The 25,451-nt window shown below is 40.0% G+C and overlaps 3 protein-coding genes across 4 annotated transcripts in view; 2 read left to right on the top strand and 1 right to left on the bottom strand.

Moving 5' to 3' along the window:
* Positions 1 to 5,708: 5,708 nt before the first annotated feature.
* On the top strand, positions 5,709 to 8,940 carry LOC124123203. Its single transcript, XM_046486497.2, has 2 exons — positions 5,709 to 6,697; positions 7,677 to 8,940. Exons 1-2 carry the CDS (start codon positions 6,122 to 6,124, stop codon positions 8,541 to 8,543), a joined length of 1,443 nt encoding a protein of 480 aa, XP_046342453.2. The 5' UTR covers positions 5,709 to 6,121; the 3' UTR covers positions 8,544 to 8,940.
* A 793-nt stretch (positions 8,941 to 9,733) lies between these two features.
* On the bottom strand, positions 9,734 to 10,365 carry LOC124123198. The gene is made up of 2 exons (XM_046486492.2): positions 10,151 to 10,365; positions 9,734 to 10,061 (listed from the first exon to the last, which is right to left on the bottom strand). Exons 1-2 carry the CDS (start codon positions 10,363 to 10,365, stop codon positions 9,734 to 9,736), a joined length of 543 nt encoding a protein of 180 aa, XP_046342448.2.
* Positions 10,366 to 16,570: 6,205 nt separating this feature from the next.
* The window catches only part of LOC124123193, a 45,538-nt gene continuing 36,657 nt past the window's right edge, over positions 16,571 to 25,451 (top strand). Inside the window, exon 1 of one of the 2 annotated variants that reach the window (XM_046486486.2) lies at positions 16,571 to 16,594. The gene's annotated coding sequence lies outside the window, so the exon portion shown is untranslated. Of the gene's footprint in view, positions 16,595 to 16,882; positions 17,018 to 25,451 lie in introns of those variants that run through there. The other variant, XM_046486485.2, reaches the window with a different exon arrangement.

The raw sequence follows: 25,451 nt of genomic DNA, 5'->3' as shown, positions 1-25,451 counted from the left end.
TTGACGTCTCTTTCTTTCGATGTACTCGTGGATAATTGACGACATGTAAAAAGTTTCAGTAAAACATACAAACTATATCTAGCATTGACATTGACATTGAGTTACACGAGAGAACATTTTCATCATTCCAGCTTCATGAGCTCTTCAGAAAAATCTGTTTGGTTTGACTACTTCCAAATTCCCAAAGCTGATATGTTTGCCAACGTTCCTGCGATTGACCACACTTTTGTCACAATGGCCGAAAACCATAAGCGGTTAAATTTGGCTCATGTCCGAGTGTTAACTCTTTCTCTCTTATTTCAGTTCGTCAAACTGGGAGCTCACAAATTTGGAGCTGAGGTGAAATGGGGTTTAACGTCGCGTCCAAGATTATTGCACTTATATAGCGACGTGCATGCATGTGTGTGTGAGACCGCTTGTACTAGTCCGGACTGATGCCGGATTTATAGTGCTAGCTCACTGAGATACCATGCCGCAGTTTAACATGAATACCACACTCTGACACAGTAAACTGACTCCGAGCCGACCAGTCCTTGTTTTAGCCTCTTAATGACGAGCGCCAGACAGTCTTTTGGTATGACGCGGTCGGGGATCGAACCCCGAACCTTCCACTCTCCGGGCGGACGCTCTACCACTAGACCACGGAGGCGGTTCACAAATTTAGAACATAATTTAGAGCATAATTTGTGATGACTTTTCAGTGATAAATATGATAGTTGGTTGGTTTGTTCTTTTACGCCGCACTCAGCAATATCCCAGCTATATGACGGCGGTCTGTAAATAATCGAGTCTGGACCAGACAATCCAGTGATTGACATCATGACAAATATGAAACGTCAATCCCAGAGAATAACCAGTCTCGATTACTTACAATGGGCCACATGGCCTTGCATACTGAATAAACTGTCAGTCTGTCAGCCTGGAAACGGATTTCACTGGTTTAATAGGCAAAACAGTGGTAACATTAGAATGAGTGGGGCACTGAAAATCTGTGATGACACTAGTTGTTCGCGAAACAAAGGGTAATTTAAAAATGTATGGTTCTACTTCTAGCACACACACACACACACACACACACACACACACACACACACACACACACACACACACACACACACACACACACAAACACACCACACACACATACACACACAAACCCTCACATTCGCACGCGCGCGCGCGCACACACACACACACACACATAAACACACCACACATACACATACACACACACACCCTCACATTCGCACGCGCGCGCGCACACACACGCACACACATATACACACACACATACACACCGCCTCACATACGCACACATATACACACACACACACCACCACCACCACCACCTCATATAAACACTCTCAACTCACACACTGTGCATTAACAATTATGACTGTGTTTGTTGCCATAGACATGCCAAAGCATCTTCAATTCAATGCTGTTTTGGCTTGTGGCTGTCGAAAGAGTTCATATTTACGTTTGCAGTTTCATTCATATGAATCTCAAATCTCTTACATTGCAGTTCTAGATTTGTCAATGATCTCTCACAGCCGTCAGTCAATCTGTTCCCTTTAACATGTTTTGCTAGTCCTAGTAAATAGTGTCGCCTATCTCCATTTATCATCCAAAACTTGCTCCCACAGGAGATATCGCTTGGATGAGATCAAGCGATATCTACACTGTAGATATCGCTGCAATGAAATTACATCACAATGCTTTGCAGACCATTGTGACGTCACTGGTTACCATGACGTCACAATCAAATGACATCACTAATGGCTCTGCTACTGAAGCTGTTTGCAGTACTTTTTACACTGAAGACACTGCTAATTACTGTCTACAAATTGAAAAAGTTGAAAGAATGATGTTGGATGATAAATAAAATCTCACCCTCGTGTCTTTTGATATCAAATATATGAACACTCGTTGATAAAAGTGGCCAAAATCCTCAGCAAGGCTCGGATTTTTTCCACTTTTATCAACTCGTGTTCATATATCTGATATCAAAAGACACTCGGGTGAGATTCTCTATATCATTTATTCTCTTTCAATGTAATTTTGGGGGGAGTGGGGCAGCCTTAAATTGTGGATCGCTCGTCACGCTGAAAACTTGGGTTCCTCATACGGGTACAATGTGTGAATCTCTTTTCTGGTTTCTCCCGACGTCATATTTCAGGAATATTGTAAAACCATACTCACTCTCTGACTCAATCGAATCATTTTGTTTCTCACAGTTGAAGTATTCTGAGAAGTTTTGCGCGTATATAGGTAGATTTATAGGAAGAGATAATACCGGTCTATAGATGTAAACACATTTGTTGATACATCTGTGAGTTTAAAGTTGATTTTGACAGCCCGGGCCAAGTCGGGGCTAACACACATGACATATATTTTCTTGAGAAAATACAGTAAAAGTGTTTGACTTTAACGGACCAGTTTTCTTTAAATACGATGTACTATGACACTATAAAGTGGTATTTATGCAGATATAAGACTAGTCCATAGATGTAAACACATTTGATGATATATCTGTGAGTTGCACGTTTCGTTTTATTATTCTGCAATCCATTTTCAGTATTACCCGCTTTTTTTCTGGCCCGGCCCGCTCCGGCCCGGCCAGACTTTTCATGGCCCGGCTTTTAGGCAAATCCCGTAACCAAGCTACGAAGCACGCCGTTAGCCGGAGAGCAATTTCGTAGCTTTATAACCAGCTGGTAACCTGATTCGTCTTTGATGTCTTTTTTCCCCCTCAGTTAAAAACAGTCAATCAAGTATATGAACTTTATTTGGTCCAACATTTACTGAACAGAGATAAATCAGGTTCAATAAAATTCTGTATCGTGACAAAACATGGTGATCGAAAACCGAACGAATACTGTTGCAATCAATTGAAATGAATCATTGGTGTCATAAGCCTAAATTGTCTACATCAATTTCCTTGTTACAAAAGCATTTACGATCAATATTTTGATGATGATAATCAACAAACGATAACCAACTCACTGAAAATATTGTGTGTTGCCTTTTGACAACTGACAAGCGAACGACCAGTACGATGTCGCTGAGGACCACCTATAGCAACACCCCGTTATAGCGCGCACGTTACAGCGCCTTAATTGGAAGGGAAAAATATTTATCCGAAAATGATAAATTGATTAATTTTGGGGAATATTATAAATACCGTATTTCCTCTATTAGACGCCAGGGCTTCTATTTATTTCGGACAAGCCTTTGACCCGGCGTCAATTAGAGGCCCGGCGTCTATTGGAGGCCCGGCTTTTATTAATACCCCCATTTCACTATGACCACGAATGTCCCGAATCGTCACGAAATGGAAATATTTTGTGTTCGTAGATATCCGTATATTAGAGGCCCGGCTTCTATTTTTTGCACTGAACAATTGACCCGGCTTCTATTAGAGGTCCGGCGTCTAATAGAGGAAATACGGTACACAGAGTAAGCATCTTGCTTCAGTGTTACGGCAACAATCTAGTTTATCCAGGCGCAGCTTCGCCCGCAACCAACAGCACAACGCAGAAGAGGGATATTTTCAATGCAGTGAACATATCACTTGATATTTCACTGCAGTGAACTTAACACTTTGACGGAACTATTGTCACACAAGAGTTAACTCCCCTTAAATTAAGAGCAAGCCCGCACACAAACTGTTGACGTCCTTTTGTTAGTTCCACATTGACACGGAAATATAATGACAGATGGTCATTTATGGAGTTAATATCACTTCTTGTCGTTTGTTATTCTCTCGAAAGTGTTTCGTTATAAACTGTTAATTTCTAATTTAACTCGTCAATCGAGACTATTCGCTTCGCAAAGAGCCATATTTGTTACTTGACCAGCGTGTACTCTTTCGCTTCCAACAGCGGTCTCCTTGTTTTCAAGAATATATTTTGTTAAAGTTGATTTTGTATATAATCATATCTAAATGTATGACACAGAAATTTCGTTACCCTAAATAGTCTTTTATACTTTTGTATGCATTTTTTTAGTCTTTGAAAACACGAAATTACTCTTTTTAGTTGCAAATACAAGGGATCGTGAACAGCTCCTGTGTGTAGAGAGAATTTACGGATTTACAGTATTACATTTGTAAGGAAATAATTTAAATTTCCGGGAGAAATCTACACAAAAAGTATACAATAAATAGGATATTTCATGTGTCTCTTTCCCCCGTTACTCGATGAGACATCCTCTATTTATGAAAAAGTATCGCCTATATTATAGCATGATTTCTTGAATAACATTTTCAAAACATTTCAATAACATTTCAAGAGATAGTTTCTGGCATAACGATTCTGCAACGTGTTGAAAACATGTTAGCATCCAAAACTGGCTCCCACAGGAGATGTCGCTTGGGTGAGGTTTATAGAATAACCCACGAGGTACGAGTGATTACGGAAAATATGTCACGAGTGAAATTAATGTTTTAAGTTCCGAGCTTTAGACGTTTCAAGGAAAAAAAAACTGTCGCCGATCAAGAATCAGCTGTTTTGTATCAATCCGCGTGTGAAAAAACACTGTCCATTCAATCCAATCGCATCACTCAATTAACGTGTTTTTAAGCGTGAAAAATATATAAAGATCACATTATTGCAGTTATATTTCTGTCCGTTTTACACAGCGTACACTATCTAGCATTGATAAAGAAGACAAGTTTCCAAAAAGGTTCATCAGGTTTTTTAATCAAAGCTTGTTTTGGCAAGATCTCGTCACTGACAGACAGCCCCCGTCGTGCATAGGCAGACATGCATTTCACATTGAGAAGAGGAAACACGGAAAACCTGTCATATCTCTTATGTGTCATTTGCAAAAAATGTCAAAACCTATAACAACAACATAGACGGAATGTACATAAGTCTTGTTTGTTTGAGAAAAATTACGAAAAGAAGATAAACTTTGAAAAGTACGATTGCTGTCACAGTGTCGGAATGAATGACCCGACTTGACCCTGATATGAGACAGCCGAAACCAGGCATGACAAGAGAACCGGTTACAGTTTAATCCGGACAACAAGTTTGACTTGTCAAACACGCTTGTGGAGTGGACACAGATGACGGGAGCTGGTTGATATTTTGATGTGATTCATGATGGTCGAATACCTGTTGATAGACTAACACGGTATCTGGAGACTTGGTGCTAAGCCGTCCGCATTCACGGAGTTCATTTAGTTCAATAACGGACACAGGATCAGCTCGCTGGGGTAAGTTTTCTTTTCCTTATAATTATCCCCCGCCCCGGGGGATATAGAAATGGGTTCCGTCCGTGTGTTTGTGTGTGTGTGTGTGTGTGTGTGTGTGTGTGTGTGTGTGTGTGTGCGCGTGTGCGTGCGTGTGTGCGTCCCGAAATCGTTTCCGGAGCCTAACTCAGAAACCGTTTAATATTTCTCTACGAAACTTTGGATGTCTATCAGACTCATGCTGAACTGGTGCCTTTTGCTATTTAGGAATTTTATAAATTTTATTTTTTACGTTTCCATGGCAACAAGTTGGACTTAGGTTCTATAAGGGTGGTGTTCGTTCCCGGAGCGTAACTCAAAAACCGTTAAATAATTTTTTTACAAAACTTTGCATGTTTACCAGACACATACTGAACTGGTGCCTTTTGCTATTTAGGAGTTTTATAAATTTTTATGTTTTACATTTCCATGGCAACAAGTTGGACTTAGGTTCTATAAGGGTGCTGTTCGTTTCCGGAGCGTAACTCAAAAACCCTGGCAAAATAATGTCTAAAATACGATACTAGTTCGTTCATAAACAGTCATCAATACGTTCATCTCGTCTTTATCCCGTCTGCAGTCCGTTGGTATCAAGTTCAGATCGAGTAAAATTGCTCGTTCACCTCATGTGGAAAACCTTTCCAAGCAGTCCAAGCCCGTCCGTAGTCAGTTTAAACCCGTTTTGAACTAGTTCTACCAAGTTCCCAATACGTCCAAACCCGTTGTAACTAGTTCTCAACTCGACCATCACGTTCGCATACAGTTCACCACGTCCCAATCTCGTCGCTATTGCGTGCGGAACGTAATAGCAATCGCGTCCTGGCCCAACTGCTATAAATACCATGCGCATTGTTGCCAGTCCTCATTCGAGTTCACCGCTTCAAGATGCCTCCAAAGAGATATGCATCCAGAAAGTCGAGCCGTGTGAAAGCAGCCAGTACTACCCCAAGATCCCCAAGCCCTGATGAAGCCCATGCACATCCCCTCGGTGTTGCTGAATCTCCCGAGCCTGCCCCTGAGTGTGGGATTCAAGAGATGGAGAGAGAGGTATCCCCTGGACCCTCTGATGCCTCTGCCTCAAAGTCAGAGGATGCAGAAGATGCAGAACAGAGTCAGAAGGCCAAGAAGAAGAAAGCCAAGACCCTCACCCATCTCACCATGGACCAACAAGAAGCCATGGTTGACTGGCTCAAGGCCCATGAAGTCCTGTACAATAGGAAGCTCGAGAGCTATAAGGACACAAAGAAAAAGGGCTTCCTGTGGCAGCAGCAAGCAGAGGTGATGGGCGTGAACGTTGATGAGCTGAAGATATGGTATACCAGCCTGAGGACCCGGTTCACCAAGCTGAAGAAAAAGAAGTCTGGTGATGGTGCCCCTGATCACTCAGAGAGAGACCAATGGGTGCTCGACAACTTCTCTTTCCTGGCTCCCTTCACGTATGAAGTGAAGAAAAGGACACTAGTAAGTGAGTGAGTGAGTGAGTGAGTGAGTGAGTATGGTTTTAAGCCACTTTTAGCAATATTCCAGCAATATCACGGCGGGGGACACCGGAAAAGGGCTTCACACATTGTACCCATGTCGGGAATCGAGCCCGGGTCTTTGGCGTGACGAGCGAAAGCTTTAACCACTAGGCTACCCGACCGCCCCGACACTACTAAGTGTAAGTATATCTTACAAATACGGCATAAAGATGATGATCTGTACTGTGCTGTACATGTACTGTTTTTCTCATTGCTGCTATACCATGTAATTTGTAATTATAAAACTTTATCATTTAACTTAAGCATTTATCCATGACATAAGCTTATGACATAAAAACATGTATGTCATACCCCAATGACATAAGTATGCAAATTAGATATGCAAATTAGATAACCGGAAGAGCGAGCGGTTTGATTTGAAACTATATATTATAAGTGAAGTTACACCAGAGATGTAATCAGATTACACAGAATCGTTGTTGTTACCGTTATTAAAGTTTCAATTATTCTGCAAAAGTCTGTTCAAGTATTTTGTTTAAAATAATCCGAGGAACTTTTTTTCTCAGCGAATTGTTTATTTTGGTTTACATGGCTATGGAAAACATGTATCACTACGCACGATCTATACGTAAGATTTCGACAAGTTGCTGATGTTAATGTTTAATGCAATTATTCCTTAATTTGGAAGCAAAAATGTGAAAATGATAAATAGAATTCATCACTCGTGTTTTTTAATATGGGAAATATCAACCTCGTCCCGTTAATCGGTATTTGCCTCGCCAAAGGCTCGGCAAATACCGATTAACTAAGACTCGGTTGATATTTCCCATATTAAAAAACACTCGTGATGAATCCTCTATGTACTGTATTAGCAACATGTACTTTGTGTTACTAGTATCCTTATGATTTTTTTTCATTCTGTTGCATGTTATACTTATTATGTAGTCTTATTGTTGCAGCTCAAGTCCAAGTTACTTCTACCATCAGATACAACTCCCGACCCCATAGATGACAATGACTTCATCCCTCCCTCTGGGCAGATGGCAAGTCAGGTGTCTGACAGTCAACAGCAGGCTGCCCACAGTACAGCAGCATTCACCACCACCTCCAGATCTTCCACACCACAACCTATGCACTCTTTCACCTCTGCCGTGAGCGGCAAGATGGACCAATTCATGGAAATGCAGAATCGTGTCATGCAACAGATGGTCAGGCCAAACACAGACCGGATGAAGGAGGCGTTCATAGAATACATCAGGGAGTCTGTTTATGAAATCCACCCAGCCTTGTGGGAAGATATGCACAGAGACATAATGAAGACTGTGCTTATGTATAAGGACAGGGAAAGTCAGCTGAAGAGGGCCCAACAGCGAGCAAGAGCTACGGTTCCAGCTGAACCATGTGGGTCCTCATCTGCTTGGCAGCCACCTCCACACATGTGGCCATCCACTGTCCAGAACCCACTGAGTGTGTGGGGGTCCGCGGAGCGTGCCTGGGTTCAACAACAGTTCCCTCACGACCAGCGATTGTCCCAGCATCAGCAACAGCCACAGCAGTTCTTCCAGCCACAACAGCAAACATCCTTCTCGAGGCAGGATCGACAACAGGGCAAGCAGCAGGACATATCTGCACTCAACATCTCATCATTAACCCCCATGGCCTCCAAATCTCTCCAAGTCCACGGTGCGAACACCAGCTTCTCCTGTGGTATCAGCTCGTTCCTGGAGGGAGTGCAACAGCAGCGTCTTCAGCAGGAGGCTGAACAGGAGGAACCCCCGCAGTCTCAGGATCATAGACTTAATATTAGCAGCAGTGATTGTGACTGATAGACCTTTTGTTTTGTGCAAATGATTATGTTGCATATGATGACATGTTTTAGGATTGTCTGATCAAGAGAATGAACAGAAGCAGTGATTGTGTGTTTTGTGCGAATGATGATTGTGCAAACGATGGCTATATGATTGTCTGATACTTATTTTTGACAAAACGTTTTAATTTAAGTGTTACAAGGTGTTACCAAAAATATATAAAACAATGTTATAATTTCTTTCTGCCGTGTTTTATTCATTTTAAGTACAAGGTTACAAACAATCGTCACTACATACATTCGTGGTCACAGTCCATACAATTAACTTCCCATTTCCCTGGCCCCTCTCTTATATTTAAGGTCAACAACAAAAATCTGTCCCTCTCTAGAACATTATGAAAAGGACAATTTTCCATTTTACTGAATGTTACATGAACCTTATTTCCTTCAAATATCCAACAAAAAATGTTCATAGTTCGATCATCCTGTTCTGCCATGGCACGCGTCCTGCTAGGCTGTTGAAATAGGCTCTTAAATAGTCCCTTTGTCTCTTGGACAGAACTGTGTCTCTGTTACCCCCCTGTGGGACGTCCAAGTCTGGCAGGTTGGCATCTTGTCTTCAGGCACCTGGGAAGAGGTTATGTGCAGCATCTTCAGCATCAACTTGAACGTTCTGTATGGCTGGATTTCGGAGACGGATGCAGTTGTGAAGGCACACACAAGCTTCAATGATGTTCTGTACTGTCACTGGCATCTTTTGCATTGTTGACAGGAGGAGTCTCCATCTCTGGGCCATAATGCCAAAGGCATTTTCAACCACACGTCTGGCTCTAGAGGTCCTGTAGTTTGCAATCATTTCTTCTCTTGTCAGTTGACGGCCTGAGTACAGCTTCATGAGGTATGTGCGAATGCCAAAAGCATCATCTCCCAGCATTAAATAGGGTTGGTTGGTTGGTTTGTTGTTTAACGCCGCACTCAGCAATATTCCAGCTATATGACGGCGGTCTGTAAACAATCGAGTCTGGACCAGACAATCCAGTGATTGGCATCATGAGCATCGATCCACGCAATTGGGATCGATGACATGTATCATCCAAGTCAGCGAGCCTGACCACCCGATCCCGTTAGTCGCCTTTTACTACAAGCATAGTCACCTTTTACGGCAAGCATGGGTTGCTGAAGATCTATTCTACCCCAGATTTTCACAGGTCAGGGAGAGTCCTTGACATCATTTGGCAAGGTTGAAGGTGGAGGGAATCCAATGGAGCCATCTACTAAGCATTCTTTCAGTTCTGACTGGTTGTAGATCTGGGCATCAGACTGGCTTCCAACACCACCAACAACTATCCACAGGAATTTGTAGTCAGCATCTACCAGGGCCATGAGGACGACTGAAAAGAAGCCTTTGTAGTTGCGGTACATGGTTCCAGTCTTGGGAGGTTTTCTGATTGTCACATGTTTCCCATCCAGGGCATCACAGTCATGTGGAACATTCCAGCGCATCAGGAACTCCTCAGCAACGTCTTCCCAAGTGTCTCTGTCACCAGGGCATGTGATGACTTCATTTTTGAGCACCAATGCCTCACAGACTTCTTTCACCAACAAGCAGATTGTATTTCTGGCAACCCAGAACTCATATTGCAGGGTGGCATAGGAATCTCCTGTTGCAGGTGACGCAGTGTGATGGCAAGCTTCACCCCTTGTTCCAGAGCCTTTCTGTAGTTGGTGTCTTCTTTTTGTATGAAGGAGGCGATGCGTTCAAGAATTTCATCAAACATGGGTGGGGTGATTCTCAAGAAGTTGTAGAAGGACTCTGGATCATCCAGGCGGAGCTCCTTCATCAGCTGATGATAATGTCCCACGGCAATTCCCCTCTCAGGTTTCTGCCAGTTCCTCACCCAACAGGATCTTGGTCCTTTGCCTCCTTCTTTCTTGCTCTACCATCCCATTGTTCTCTTGCTCTGCTTCCAACAAAATGTGCATGAAACCAGCATTCAACATGTTAAGGGCTACACATTTATCCATGGTTCTTCAAGCTAGGCACAGATGTGCACTGCCAGAAATCGATGAACCAGTGAGAAAAGGGCTGTATTGATACCCTACCTTGTCCTATCGTACTGCAGACGGTGAATGAGTGAGTGAGTATGGTTTTACGCCGCTTTTAGCAATATTCCAGCAACATCACGGCGGGGGACACCAGAAATGGGCTTCACACATTGTACCCATGTCGGGAATCGAACCCGGGTCTTTGGCGTGACGAGCGAACGCTTTAACCACTAGGCTACCCAACCGCCCCGCAAACCTTTAGAACCGTGTAAAAACGTGCTGCCAACTCCTTCAGGACTTCATATTTTGTTTTTAACGCACTTGCACGGAATAATGACTGACTAAGGACGTAATTCCGTCGAATTGGGTCTGTCTGCGAACGGGAAGAACTAGCTACAAACGAACCCGGTCGGTATGCACTCGTACAGCAATTGATGCCCGACTGCACCACGTCGTAACACGTCCCTAGTAGGATCGAAGAACGGCAATTCAGTTCGTAGTACGTACATCTCGTTTTGGGTACGCTGTCACTCCATCTAATGGTAGGACGGGTTGGCCTCAAGACAATTTTGAGCAGGCTTGAAGTTCTGGAGCACCTTTCTCGTCCGAGCCCGTCCATGAAGTTCGTACTAAGACCGTAATCAGTTGCTACTGCGTCCACTCCGTTCGCACACAGTTTGAGCCCAATTGGCAACATTTTGAAGAACGTAGTGAGAACTAGTTTGGTGTGATGGGGGTATTAGGTAACACTCTATCCTACCCTTCATCTCCTTCAAAATGGACAGTTCGAATTCTGAACTGTCTGATGTGCATGCCGAAATGATAAATTTGCAAAGAATAAAGTTTAGTTGCACTCTAATGTGTCATTAACCCTCATAGTCATATATGGTGCCCGGACGTCAGTCAGCCTGCGTACCGCTCACGGCGCTCAGCGCCGTACTGTGCAGACGTCGCGGTTACAAAAAACGTATACATTGTATAAAAAAAGTGTCGCGTTCTTGTTTATTCACACAACGTTACAAAATTCTACGAAAAAAATGATGTCTTTCGGAAAGTCTAAATGATGTTGCAAAATGAATTTGTTTTTATTCTCATGCCATCGTTGAAAGTATGAGTAGTCATATATGTTTCGTGTTTTTCTTTCCTGTATAAATTTGTGAACAAAGTTCATGTCAACTTGTCAAGTTTAGTCTTTTTCATTGTGTTTTCATTTCCATTGGCAGTTATCGATGTCATCATCGTTCACAAAGGCAAACCTGTCTGTACAAATTCCGGTTTTTGGATTCGGGTGGTCGAAAAGTTCATCAAACAGCAAGCCCTCTAACACAGACGCAAACCCGGACTTGGTGGTGATGATCTTGGCGCCCTAGAATCAGTTGGAACTTCAATCTGGCCAGATGCAGTTTTGACAACAAAAACATTAAATGTGTTCAGAGGTTGAATTATATGAATAACTCTTCATGTCAGTCAGATCTCAGTCTGCTTTAACGAGGTCATTTACTTTGACAGGTGTCACATGGCCAGCCATGTTTGTTTACAAACGGGGACGTAGTTTTGGTTTTTACTGTAAAATGAAAGTCGTGTGAAATAAATGAAATAATAATAATGTGAAATCATGTTGTTGATACGAAATTATGTGTCTTGTCTTAAAAATCTCGAATCAGTGAGATTGTAGCACCAAAAACATCTGAAGGGAAAGCCGTGGATTTCACTCTCCTACCCAGAGTTCCATGCGGCCGGCAGCCAGCCAGAATAGTACCTCGTGCCCCCTTGTTGAAAATAGGTTATCAGGCACTTCATATATACGAATATATACTTCAATACCTAAAGGATATAGAGATTCTCACCCGAGTGTTTTTTTATATCGAATATCTCAGCACGAGCTGATAAAAGACACGAGGGTGAGATTTTATTTATCAACCAACATCCTTCTTCCAACTTTTTTCAGTTTGTAGACAGTAATATGCAGTGTCTTAAGTGTAAAGGTACTGCTACCAGCTTCAGCAGCACAGCCATTAGTGATGTCATTTGATTGTGATGTCATGGTAACCAACGACGTCACATTGGTCTGCAAAGCATTGTGATGCAATTTCATTGCAGCGATATCTACAGTGTAGATATGGCTTCATCTCACCCAAGCAATATCTCCTGTGGGTGCCAGTTTTGGATGATGATTAAGAATTGACCTTCACTTTGTGTGAGTTCATTGGAGTATGAACCTTCATAGAGTGAGGGCCAAACTGTATATACTCCAATGAACTCACTCAAAGTGAAAGTCAATTCTTATAAAACAATTATCACAATTTCTTACCTCAAAGGATGTAGGCCAAGATCTAAACACAATTTTATTTAGTACGTGTGACTTCATGTTTACACTGACAGCCATACAACAACCAGCTATACCGCGGAATAAAATAGTTCCTCAAAAAGAGAGGTGACATGAGCGTATGGATGCATAACTTGCTCTTCAGAGACATCTTACACAACACATGTGTTCAAATAATATTACCATTAGAAGAGAAAGGTCTGTAAAGAAATACCTCAGTAAGTCAGTCACAATGACAGCGCGTCGTAATACATTTACATCAAGTACAAGACGTTAAAATGGCCGACACGATAAACGTGACGGGAGAGATTTCCGAAGTTGTTAATGAACCTGTGGCGGTTACATATGTTAGTCATCATTGATCAACTGGCCGATTATTGAAATTCATAGATTGCTGGAGACGGTCACTGTCAGCCTAGACACGGATCGAGTCGATACTACGATAGTTTGGATGTGCATTTCTTCGTTTGCTCATTAGGATGGGCCGTAGCGAGGATATTTGTGAACAATTATGCAGTCAAGCTCTCTGACTTTTCTCAATGCATACTGAAACGCTGAGACCAAGATTATAGGTTCTAAAAGATCAGAAAGAACGCTTATGTATGTTTTCGTGCTCGCGAATTCCCAGAGTTTTCCCCAGGAATGTGGAAGTAGTTCGTCAGTGTTTACGTCATTTCAAGAACACAGTCTCGTGAAAAATGTATGAACGTCAAATTGTGTCGTTCATACACTTATGAACGTCAATTTCACGGTCATGTGACCGACCTCTCGTCCAATGGAAAAGCCGTATATCGTGTAAACTTCAAATTAATATTTTTTTAAATAATAACACCACAACACTACTACTACGAGTGAGCAATCCTGGTCTTAGAACGATTTACCACTTTGGTGAAACCCACGAGCACGGGTATGGTGCTGACAAACCTGGAAACATAATCGGGGCGAACTGGGTTTCGAACCCGCAAGCCTGATGCACACTCGATAATTTACAGGACCCCGTTTTACGCCTGATAATCAACATTCACTCACTCACCCCAGCTGTTCTATTTATATTGTTTACTATCAAGATGATTCGCCCGCCTTCGACCGGTCCACGCATTATGTTAAGTATCGAGGAAAACATTCAGTGTATTGAATCAAGCTATTTAACTTTGTCATACTGCGAATGTGACTATTTATTATTCCTCGACCTGAAAGGCCGCGGGTATGTAGTGTACAAATGAATTCCACTTATCTGTCCGTCACTCCATCCATCCAGATTTTTTCCTGTCCGACCTATAACTTGAATTGTACTGCGAATATTCTTTTCAAACTTGGTTTACACCTTCCATTACCAATAGGATAGGTGCAGTGCAAAGTTTGTTTTTAATATTTGAATTTTCTAAACGAATACATCCTTTCTTAAAAATGTTTACTTGGAATTTGTTTACTTAAATATTTGTTCGACCTATAACTTGAAAACTACCGCATGCATTTTTTCAAGGAACAGTTTCGATACCAACAGGAGAGGTGCAGTGCAAAAGTTTATTTTATAGGTGTATTTTCTGAAAAAGAATTTGCTTCATGTTTTGTAGTAAGAATATTATATTTTACTGCAACATTTGTGCGACCTTCATGGATTATTTTCCAATTAGGGGTACAGTTTCTATAGCCATAGGAGAAGTGCAGTGCATAGTCTTATTTTGATATGTGTATTTTCTGAAATTCTGAATAAGTTCAAACCATCAGGTCGAGGTTGGGGAATGAGTGATCCCTGCTCACTGTTTGCCCTGTTAGGATGTAATATGCTGTACTCAATATATGTGCTTATGTATAATTAATGTGGGTTGTGGTTTAAGGAAAATGCTGCCATCTTGAAATCGATTATCGACCCCCTAGTTCACCATACACAGAGTTGATGTAATGAGTTCTTAAAGTCATACTGCTTCAAAATTAAATGAATAAAACATCATTGACCATCTCTTTCTTTCTAATTTGATGGTTTTACAAGCATATACATGGAACGATTAACCATTGTTTCATAGAGCTTGAATATCCTTTATTTGACGCGTATATAGTTAAGTATTTTAGATTATGCCCCCATATTGAACACCACTTCTACAACTTTTACTTCACAGGATATGCAGTTTAAACAAGCAGCCCTCCAACAAATCTGACCAATGTCTTCCGTTTTTATGTTATGGTATCAATGTTTAGTTTCAACTCTGTTTTGAAAACTGGTATTGTTATATTATATGAACATTAGGAAGTTCGTGAGTGAGTACGCTGCATCCAGCTTACAACGGGAGAAAACCCTAAAGTGCCAATGTCGTTTGCATTTAGGATGAAAACAATGACTCCGAAAAGGGTGCTATCAACTCAAGAAAAAAGTCAGGGTGATGTGTGGGTACGCATGTCGAAGTACATGTATGTTACTAAGCATAGCAAGACACACAACAAGAAACGAAATTATTATATTTTTGATGATTAGGCTACACGAAACTATCACACACACACACACACACACACACACACACACACACACACACACACACACACACACACACACACACACACACACAACCACACACACACACACACACACACACACACACACACACACACACACACATACATACATACATCCGAAACAAATTGTTCAGTTCCCATGCATAGCCAATGCAAACTGTTTAGAATTGATGTCAGTCATTGGCCATATTAAAATAACATAATGTTTGAGTTGCAGATTTTGCAGTTTGTAATCCCTTATTTAAATCACACCCTTACAGTATAAAGGATATGTGTAGGTTGTCAAATATGCACAGGAAACTCCATACACATGTTCACAGTCCAAATGTGGGCATTGGTCCCGTGGTGACCACAGATAAAGTTACATCTCAATCTTCAGAGTTTTAAGACAATTTGCTGAAAATGAAGCAAATATGTAATCATGTTTACTAGAAAACAAAATGTGAAATGCTGGACTCACATTCAGAAAGGTGGATGGTAGACATGTGGGTGAAATTTTCAAATGTGATGCATCAGTGGCACAAAGTATGTCTGATGCATTTCTTTACTTCAGTCGGAACTGTAGAATGGACTCTTACAAATTTCTTATGAAAATTGTTAGGCTTTTTGTTGTACATTTTAGCTAACCTTCTGCCAATTGATGGTGGGTCTAATGGGTCTTCTTTCTTCTCGGAATGGTCGGATGGATGGACATGCATAGTTCCATTTGATATAAGCATTATGGTATCGATTAAAGAGTTTCCCGAATGCAAAGAAATTGTGAAAAACATTGTGAAAAAGTGAAATATGTTATGATGGACATTACATGATGTGTAACAAGCAGCGTTCAACGCGCAGGACTGTGACAGTGACAACATTCTGGGCATTCGTAATATGTGTTGTGTTTGACAATATTTATACTGCTGCATGTAGGATTAGGTGTGAATTTCTCCACACAGGTAAATTGTTTAAATACCCATATCCCAATGTGCAGTGTGCATTGTGAATGCTATTATCAACGTGTTCCTGTGTTTTCATGGAAAGATCCCATGTGTATTCAACCGTGAACACTATAACTACATAGATACATAGTTTGTCTATTCAGCAGGTCCGTCAATGCATCTTGTGCTGAGAGGTCGGTGTTGGTGTCGATTATTAATAGAACTCCGTCAGGACAAAGTTGGAAATTACACCATTAAGATCCATGCGAGGTAACAAAAGAGTATCACGACCTGACTAAGTGATAATATTAATTCCGTTTCATGTATTATGGCTGGGTATATAGTCAGCATGTGGCAGCTACTGTAACGCCAGTAGGAATACCAGTAAGGGTTTGCATATTCACTGGTGGGCAGGAAAGAAAATATTATCTCACAAAAGAAACCATGTATACTCTTAGAAGCACTCTCATCATCCTTATATAAATCGCTGACGCAAGAACAGGGTCGCCCACGGCCTGATCGTTCAGTGAATGTACATTTGAGACTCATTGTTACATTACAAATAGTTAGAGAATGTATTTTCTAAAGCGTCTGTTGCCAAATACATGAATAGCTTATAACATTCCATCATTGTGAAGACTGTCACTCAGATCGAGACGCACTGTCCTGTTCGAGTTTACTTTTGTGAATGTGGTAAGGCTTATTTTGTTTTACCTATAATTGTTATCATGATTTTCTCACCATCTTCGTAATGGTAAATGTTAGCAAGTATCTGTAGTTCATGTCCTCATTTATTCAAATTTAGGCTAAATGATTCATGGCATGTAGATTGAATTTGCCTTTAAGAATAATACACAGACAGGCTAACCAGGCGCTATGAACATGTCGTGTGCACAATTTAGTGCGGATCCTATAAAACTCATCACGTAGTTTTATAATAATGGTGCTTGATAACACTAACACATGATGATGTTCATATAGTGATATGTATATGGATAGATTAAATACGTCGCACTTACTAGTGTTGTGCTGAATCGCCGTCAAGTATGGGTTACTACCTAACAAAGTAACCACGTCTGACACCTACTACATGGACATCGTTTGACCCAGCATGATGACGTGTGTACACTACTTTGTAACCACTCATGTAAGTCTTGTTATTCTTACTCAAGCTATTCATACATTATTCTGGATTAGATTTGTGTCAGTATATCATGGGGAAAATGGCCAATGTAATCAAATATGTTGTTGCGGCTTGCGTTTAGCTTGTGTTTGTGCAAGAGATATTTTTTTGTGAGTGAAACTTGCGAATTGCTAAATGTTCGGTATTTTGATTGGTTGAATGGTTAACCATCACCAGCAATGAAACAAATGATGTCCACATCTGATACTTCGGACAAATGAACACGTATTTCCTTCTTAGCTTACACCTTGAACAGTACGGATATATACCTCCTGAAAACAAGCTGTTGTTTATCAGACTCGTGTCACAGTTTTAATTCATTTAAAGATATCAACAACAATATATCTCACCAGTGCCTGGTACTTCTCGAACATAATCCGGTGGTAGGGCTCCGTTTCGGAACCCGATGTCATTGGCGATTGCTCATGCTCATGGTGTGTCCCTTACTTGTGGTAACATTATATTATCTTCCATTAACTGCTCGACGGAGGAGGGCAGTTGAAAAGACCGAGAGCTTCTGCAGATGATAATGCCTTGAAAAATAGCGTTACCGTTATTATAGCTAAAATGTATGGATTTTTTTATCAAATGAAAAGAAACAACAACATCGGGTTTGAAACATTTAATGCAATCAACACGAATGTCACTGACCCACTTTTACAAATATGGAAACGTCATACCAGATGACGTCACTATTGAACGTGATGTCACCTATCCTATCCTATGACGTCACCTAATGATAATGGCCCGTCGTCAAGCAATATGAGGGCATTATCAAGTTACAGTGGACCGCTCATTTCTGATAACATGCAGGCGGTTTAATGATAATTCTATCCATTTTAGCTATTTTTATAAAGGCAAATTTACAAATATATATATATTTATCCAGGAATAATACACTTGAAGCAGAATTAACCTTTTCTTGGACCCCTGGTTTGGCATTGTTATGATAGGAAGGCCCGACTTCCTGTTAGTGGTGTTATTGAAATAATCGAAGCATAATAGGAGGTGCCAAACGACCAAGCAGTTGAACACAATGTTTGATAATCGCACACAAACTGTTTGCCCCTTCTTTCTCAACTGTTCTTTTATTTTATGGAGATTATTTATCAGCGTACTGGAGTTTAGTACTTGGAGAAAATATATGAGAACGAGCGAAACCAGGGTCTTGTTTAAAATGTTCAGTGAAAGTCAGTATATGTGTTTGTTTTAGTTAGGTGTAATCAAATAATGATGATCAAGGAATGATCGGTTGAAACTGTAACCCGTCCGTACAACACAGTCGTATCCTTCACATTACTGTTATAAATAGTGAGTGAGTGAGTTGGGTTTAACGCCGCTTTTAACATTATTCCAGTTATATCGCGGCGTGTCAGTTTAATGTGGGAGGAAAGCCCGAAGTGATGCAGGTCTCAGACGTTTACCACTTCGGTGAAACCCACGAGCATGGGTATGGTGCTGACAAACCTAGAAACATAATCGGGGCGAACCGGGATTCGAACCAACAATCATAGGTTTTTGGCGTATGTGTGTGTGTGTGTGTGTGTGTGTGTGTGTGTGTGTGTGTGTGTGTGTGTGTGTGTGTGTGTGTGTATGTATGTATGTATGTACGCATGCATGCATGCATGTATGTATGTATGTATGTATGTATGTATAAGTTTACAAACAAGTAGACATATTTGCTTAATTGTAATTGATTGAAACATAACGTACATGTAAACACATCCATGTGATTTAATAATGATGTTCTAGATTTAAGCCATCTGTTGATGAATGATCTGATATGGCGCGAACTGAAAACGGCTCCAGGCGTCAGACGTCGAACTCGCGAGTACGCATGAATGACGAGTTACTTAATAATTCGTCGAGTGGATTTTGTGACAGAAAAGTGTGGTAGGGAACACTGTAAGGATGATGTGGATAATAGTAAGGAACGAGGGAGGCATGTGCATGGCTAGTGACGACACAACGGTGAGTTCGCTTTTGAATCTGTACTGAAAAAATGTAGCCGCTGAAAGTGGCTTGTGTGAATGTTACAGGACAGTTTCCAGTAGCCAAAGTATTCGACACAAAACAGTTTCATTCTTTTTACTCGATGTTTTTGTGTGAAGAATATTAGGAGCCGCTATAGAATCTATAATATCCACTAAACGGGTAGATTTACCGAACCCTAATGATCGTAAAGGGATGATTGATCGTAAAGGGGATCCAAGAGCTGAGGACAGAATTCGGGTAATCTAATAGCCACTAAACGGGTACCTAACCCTAATGATCGAAAAGGGTGATTGATCGTAAAGGGGATCCAAGTGCTAAGGATAGTGTTCGGGGTAACCTACCCTAACACTAGCGATATTTGGATGTGTTCAGCGCCAATATAATATAATTATAAACTACATTCTTGTGAATAATAATGAAAATTAATGCATCGAAAAAATAATATATGTATATTAGTCCCCATTCATAACCCTTTTAGCCACTTGAATTACGAGAGAAAAAACATATATATATATATATTAAAAAAAAGTGCTTTCGTAAACTAGCGCTTGTTATAAAATGCGCCACTGCAGGCTATGTTTAGTAAACAAATATTCTAAACTCTCCACAGCGCTTGGCGTATTCAATGACATTTCGTAAAGAGATGATAGATCACTGGGGGGAGCTTATGCACACTCGATGCCCCCTGACCTCACAGGGCATTGTTTCGCCGGTGTGACTGGCAACAAAATACTACAAATTACGTCATAGGGTATTGTCACGTGTTTGAAAAGTTTGTGGTACTGGGCCTAGATTTTCGAAACGATCTTAGCTATGATAAATCTTAACAACTTACGTTCAAAGATAAGATATCTTAAGGTTAAGATAAGATAGATTTTCGAAATTATCGTAAACCTGTCGCAGATCGTTCAGAGCTACGATACCTATCGTAACTCTGACAGAGAACTCATTTGTGTTAGAGATCGAAAAAGCGGGTGTTTCCCAATGACGTCACGGGGATTTCCCAGCTGCTGACAATAACAACAACATAGATAAATGACACGGAATTCATGATCACATTGTAAGGTCACATTTAACATTTAACACGCATATATTTGAGTGAAATTCTGTACAATCCTACAAATGTCCTACATGTAGACGTGTTGTTCTTATGATAAAAGATGCCATGACTAACAGAACACAAAAAGCATTCGTGTGTTATGCAATAGCATTTTTCAAAGCCCAAAAATGTTATAATCAATAAGTGTAGTGTTACAACACTTTAGCTATTAGAATGAAAATAATGTGCAAGAAAAGATACTTCACTATTTTCCCTTCAAATGGTTCTCTCGTGACCGCGCAGAACTTTATGATATAAACACATCGCGTACAAAGTCAAGGACGAAAGTAAGGGACGTTATTCTAAATGACAATGACGAGACCTTTGATCGAACAGCATATGCGTTCAGCATTTAACATGCGTGTTCAAGTCTGATGTTAAGTGATGTATACTGTATATGTTTGTGTTTATGTCAAAAGTCAAGTTTATATTAGTGTAAACACCAACATTATACGTGGAAACACTCAAAACAAAAATTGTTCAGGAAGCTGCGCACCCACAAGCAAGTTTATATGACAATCTAAGCTTGTTAAGTTTGTTTTGTTATTTATGTATCCAATATATTTCACGAATTAACCAAGGGCTTAAATACAATATCAAGCTATAAGTATTCAGATGATGAAATTATTTTTTATCTATCTAGATCCATAATACGTTCAAAAATTAAAAGTGACACTAATTTTCGTTCGCAAAGAGAGATAATTTAGGAATTGTCAAGTTATGTTGTCTCATGGAACACGCCACAAGTTAACGTGAACATACATATAATGTAGTTATTTTCTATCCTTTTAAATTAAGTAGAGCTAATAAACTGATTTGTCTGATTTCATTTAAATCTGACTAAGGAGCGAAATACTTTGTAATGTGTCAAATCTATTCCAGAACGTAGTTCAATGATGTTTGGCTTGTCTGACAGCATGGCTGAGGATCGTTTACTAGTATTTGTCCGTTGACCCTAAACGTGACAACGATTTTATTGTTTGAATGGTCTCAAGTATATCTATATATTTTTTAAACATAAAGCGGGAAGATGTAGACTTAAATATTAAAAACATCAAAATATTTTAAAACCGGTTTATTGAATGCAAAGATTATTGTGTTGAAAATGTGTATTTTATGTTGATCAGTAAATTTCATTCAATAAACTTTGTTTCTGCGAACATATATTTGAAAGTGAATTTTGGACAATGTGCAATCTATGCTACATTTTGACGAGAACCAGAACGAGCATGGGAACTCATTTTTTATTTGATTTGTCGATACAAAAATCTGTGCTTAACTTTTGCTGTCAAAATTTCAGTAAATTGTTATATTTATAAGGGAATACATCTATATGCCGTTAATCACCTGTTTTTAAAGAATGCAATTGTTCAACAGACAGTTTTTAATCACTTTTTATCAAATATGTGTCTTTCAAGAGGATTTAGATAACGTAGGTATTGAATTTAAAACGAAACAAATTACAATTACTTTTGCAAGAAAAATATTAGATATTGTATACAAATATTTGATCACATGTATTTCCTTGTTAAGTCAATAAATACTACACTGTATAGTTAAAATTCAATTATTAAAACCACCCGTCCCACACGATTTTAGATGTACAAACTTATGCGAAACCTTTATGGTTGTTTTTACACATATAGATTGATATAATTTTATAAAATGCGAAAATAAAGACTAAAGCATTGACACAAATGCGACTCAGAAAATATAACAGCGGAACTCTGCGCTTTATGAAAACTGTACCATTGAGCAAGGTGTCCCGGGCGAATACAAAGGGAAACCACTCTCAACTAGAGTTTGAACTAAGATTAGCTCCCCCTAAACTATCAATAAGCAAGCTCCTTCCCAGCGCGTGACACCTTCGTTACACTCTCGGTAACATCGCTGCCACCAGTGTGGGCGCGGCCATTACAAGAATCTTGAAATTTGCCCTCCAACCCCATATGTAGTAACGTTTATACGTTTGTTTATGTCTTTGGGAATGCCATCATATTTCAATTTGAAAAGGTTGACGACTGACCATGTTTTCCAGATGAATTTACTTTGTTGTTTGTATAATCAGATTGGTTCGAGATTGCAGACTAACGGAAAATCAACCAACTTCTCCCTTACATTCTTACTATATCAATAATACGATAGTTTTAATGAAACAGAAATTCAAATTGACAAACGAAGAAAGTAATTTAGCAGCGATAAGTGTATTCGGCGTCACGACAGTCGTCACTTGTTTGTAAACATAACCGTCATTCGGTTGCGAGTTCAACTCCAAGCATGGTTATGGCCATCTATTCACAGTGGGGAGTTTTGACTGGTGGCAGCGATAGTATAGGGGGTGTAAGTAGGTCACGGGACTACGCGAGACCTAACGTTATTTAGTACTTCCGGTGACAAACAACGTCTCGCGGCAATGGCGACAGCAGTGTCACTGAGTAGGGGAACGCTCCTATGTGCCGTGTGCCGGGAGCCACAAAGAAGTGCCAGTAATCGTGAACCCAGGGGAGAGTTGGGTTACATAGACTGGCGGCAAGTCTCCCCCGCCAGATCCCGTATTACAGGGCTGTGGAAATACGGGACGCCCCCAACTCAACATCTGTCTCCAGAACTCTCACGCCGACTTCTTGTGATGTTTTCAATGTTCTGTACTTTTTAATATCAAAATACATTTAGTGTTTGTCAGAAGAGTTACTTACATACTTAATCAATTCTGAGTCGATTAAATGGTTTGTTTACGGTAGACGAAATTACATGACCATAGTGTCATTGCCAAACCCTTTAGTTCAATTATAATTGATCCAGACTGCACAATATCGGTGGAAATCATCATTACATCTCTAGTTCTTTTGTACCGTTAACGAAGGCGAAAATATTGCATTAGTTTGTCACATCATGTATGACGAACAATACCCAATACATTACTAAAAATACAACATCTGGCCGATTCAAATGACGGGGATTGCTAATTGTAACAACCTGTAAATACCTCCTATGGTCGTTGAGACGCCAATTATGCATTTCAGATCGAAGTGCGGCGAGGGGGTTAAGAAAAGTAGAACTTGACATTAAATTAATGTACAAGCTTTTCAACTACTACGTATATAAAATTAGATCTAGGGAAGCTACATCTTTCCCAAAATCTAAGACCAGAGTAAGATTGAAAATGAACTTCATCTTCAACAGTATCACAATAACAGAATTTACAAAAATCGTTTTTTAAGTGGAAATTTTAATGATTTTTTAAAGTATTTTTAACAACCCTATTTCGTAAAAATGATTTCTTAGCTATGTTTTTTTAAAACCTACATTTGTAGGTTTATGGGTAGGTAGGCTGTCAGATGAAGACAGTGCCTTCTCAACTGAGCAAATTCCGACCCTCTTTGATGTTATTGTTAGACATCGGGGAATTCGTAATTCGAATTGATAACGCAATCACCCGGCATACGGACGATCATTGGGAAATGAAGGACTATTGGCTTGGTGGTGTTCATACAGGCGTGGTCACCCGCTGTTGTCAGACAGTGTAAAAGTGTAGCAAGACAATGGTGTCGCCTTAAGAATATGTCTAGTAGGTTAAACAAACACGTGTTTAACTGGGCTGATAGATACGCTGTAAATGGTTGTAAAAATTGGAATGGTAGGGTAAGAAAGAAGTTTACTAATATGGATTTAGGACATCTATTAAACGCTACAGGTTTTATTGATAAATTTTCTGTTTGTACACAGGTGGATATGGATATGAATATGTTACCCGTTGGAGTGATATGTTAAGAAAGGAAGAGGGGCGAAATGGGCTTAATAAATTGAGAATGTACCGATGTTACAAACAAGTATATGGGACAGAATACTATGTTTCAAATAAGATGCCCAGAAACTATAGATCGGCACTAGCCAAGTTTAGATGTGGAGAGGCTTCTATTCGAGTGGTAACCGGTCGATACGAAGGTGTACCTGTCAGTAATAGAAAATGTTTTCACTGTAATGACAGCGTAGAAGACGAGGTCCATGTTTTGTTTCACTGCGCATTATATGATGATATCAGGGCAAATCTTTTTAATGAATGTATTGCTAAATCTTATAATGTTTTAGATATGCCTGATATCGACAAACTTTGTTTTATTTTCAGTGACTCCAGTGTGTGTTTTATACTTGCCAAAGTCTGATTTTTAATTCTTAATCGTAGAAAACATCTTTTATATGGATAACTTTTTACTATATCATCTTTATATCATTTATGTATAAATACTGTGATAATTCGTCTCTCATAATTCCATTTAATGGTTCTGTACATTTTATCTATGTCAAGTTGTATAAAGCTGTTTTATGTATGTACAGGAGTGAGACGTTAATAAACTATCGTCTGTCTGTCTGTCTGTCTACTAACAATATTAACCCATGAAGCGCCGTGTTAGAATTGGTCGTCAGCAACCCATGCATGACGTAAAAGGCGACTAACGGGATCGGGTGGTCAGGCTCGCTGACTTAGTTGATGAATGTCATCGTATCCCTATTGTGTAGATCGATTCTCATGATGTTAGTCACTGGATTGTCTGTTGCAGGTTCGATTATTTACAGACGCCGTCATATAGCTAGAATACTGGTGAGTCTGGCGTTAAACAACAAACAAACAAATGTAGATCTCCAATCATCATTTATCACCATGCATTTGGTGTAGTCTACCGTGAGGACGAGCGCAGAATTATCTGGAATGCAGAGAACACCGCAATCTATAAGTACAAAGCTTTGAAATTCATTTTGCCTCCAACATTTGAGAGAATTACCCTATCGCATCCGCATTGCGCATTAATGCAAGGGGCTCTTGACGTTCAATGTGTATTGTGCAGTGCAGT

This window comes from Haliotis rufescens, unplaced genomic scaffold (assembly GCF_023055435.1).
Source record: "Haliotis rufescens isolate VD_foot unplaced genomic scaffold, xgHalRufe1.0.p SCAF_18, whole genome shotgun sequence".
Taxonomy (NCBI): Eukaryota; Metazoa; Mollusca; class Gastropoda; order Lepetellida; family Haliotidae; genus Haliotis; species Haliotis rufescens.
This window is presented reverse-complemented; position numbering and strand designations above follow the sequence as displayed.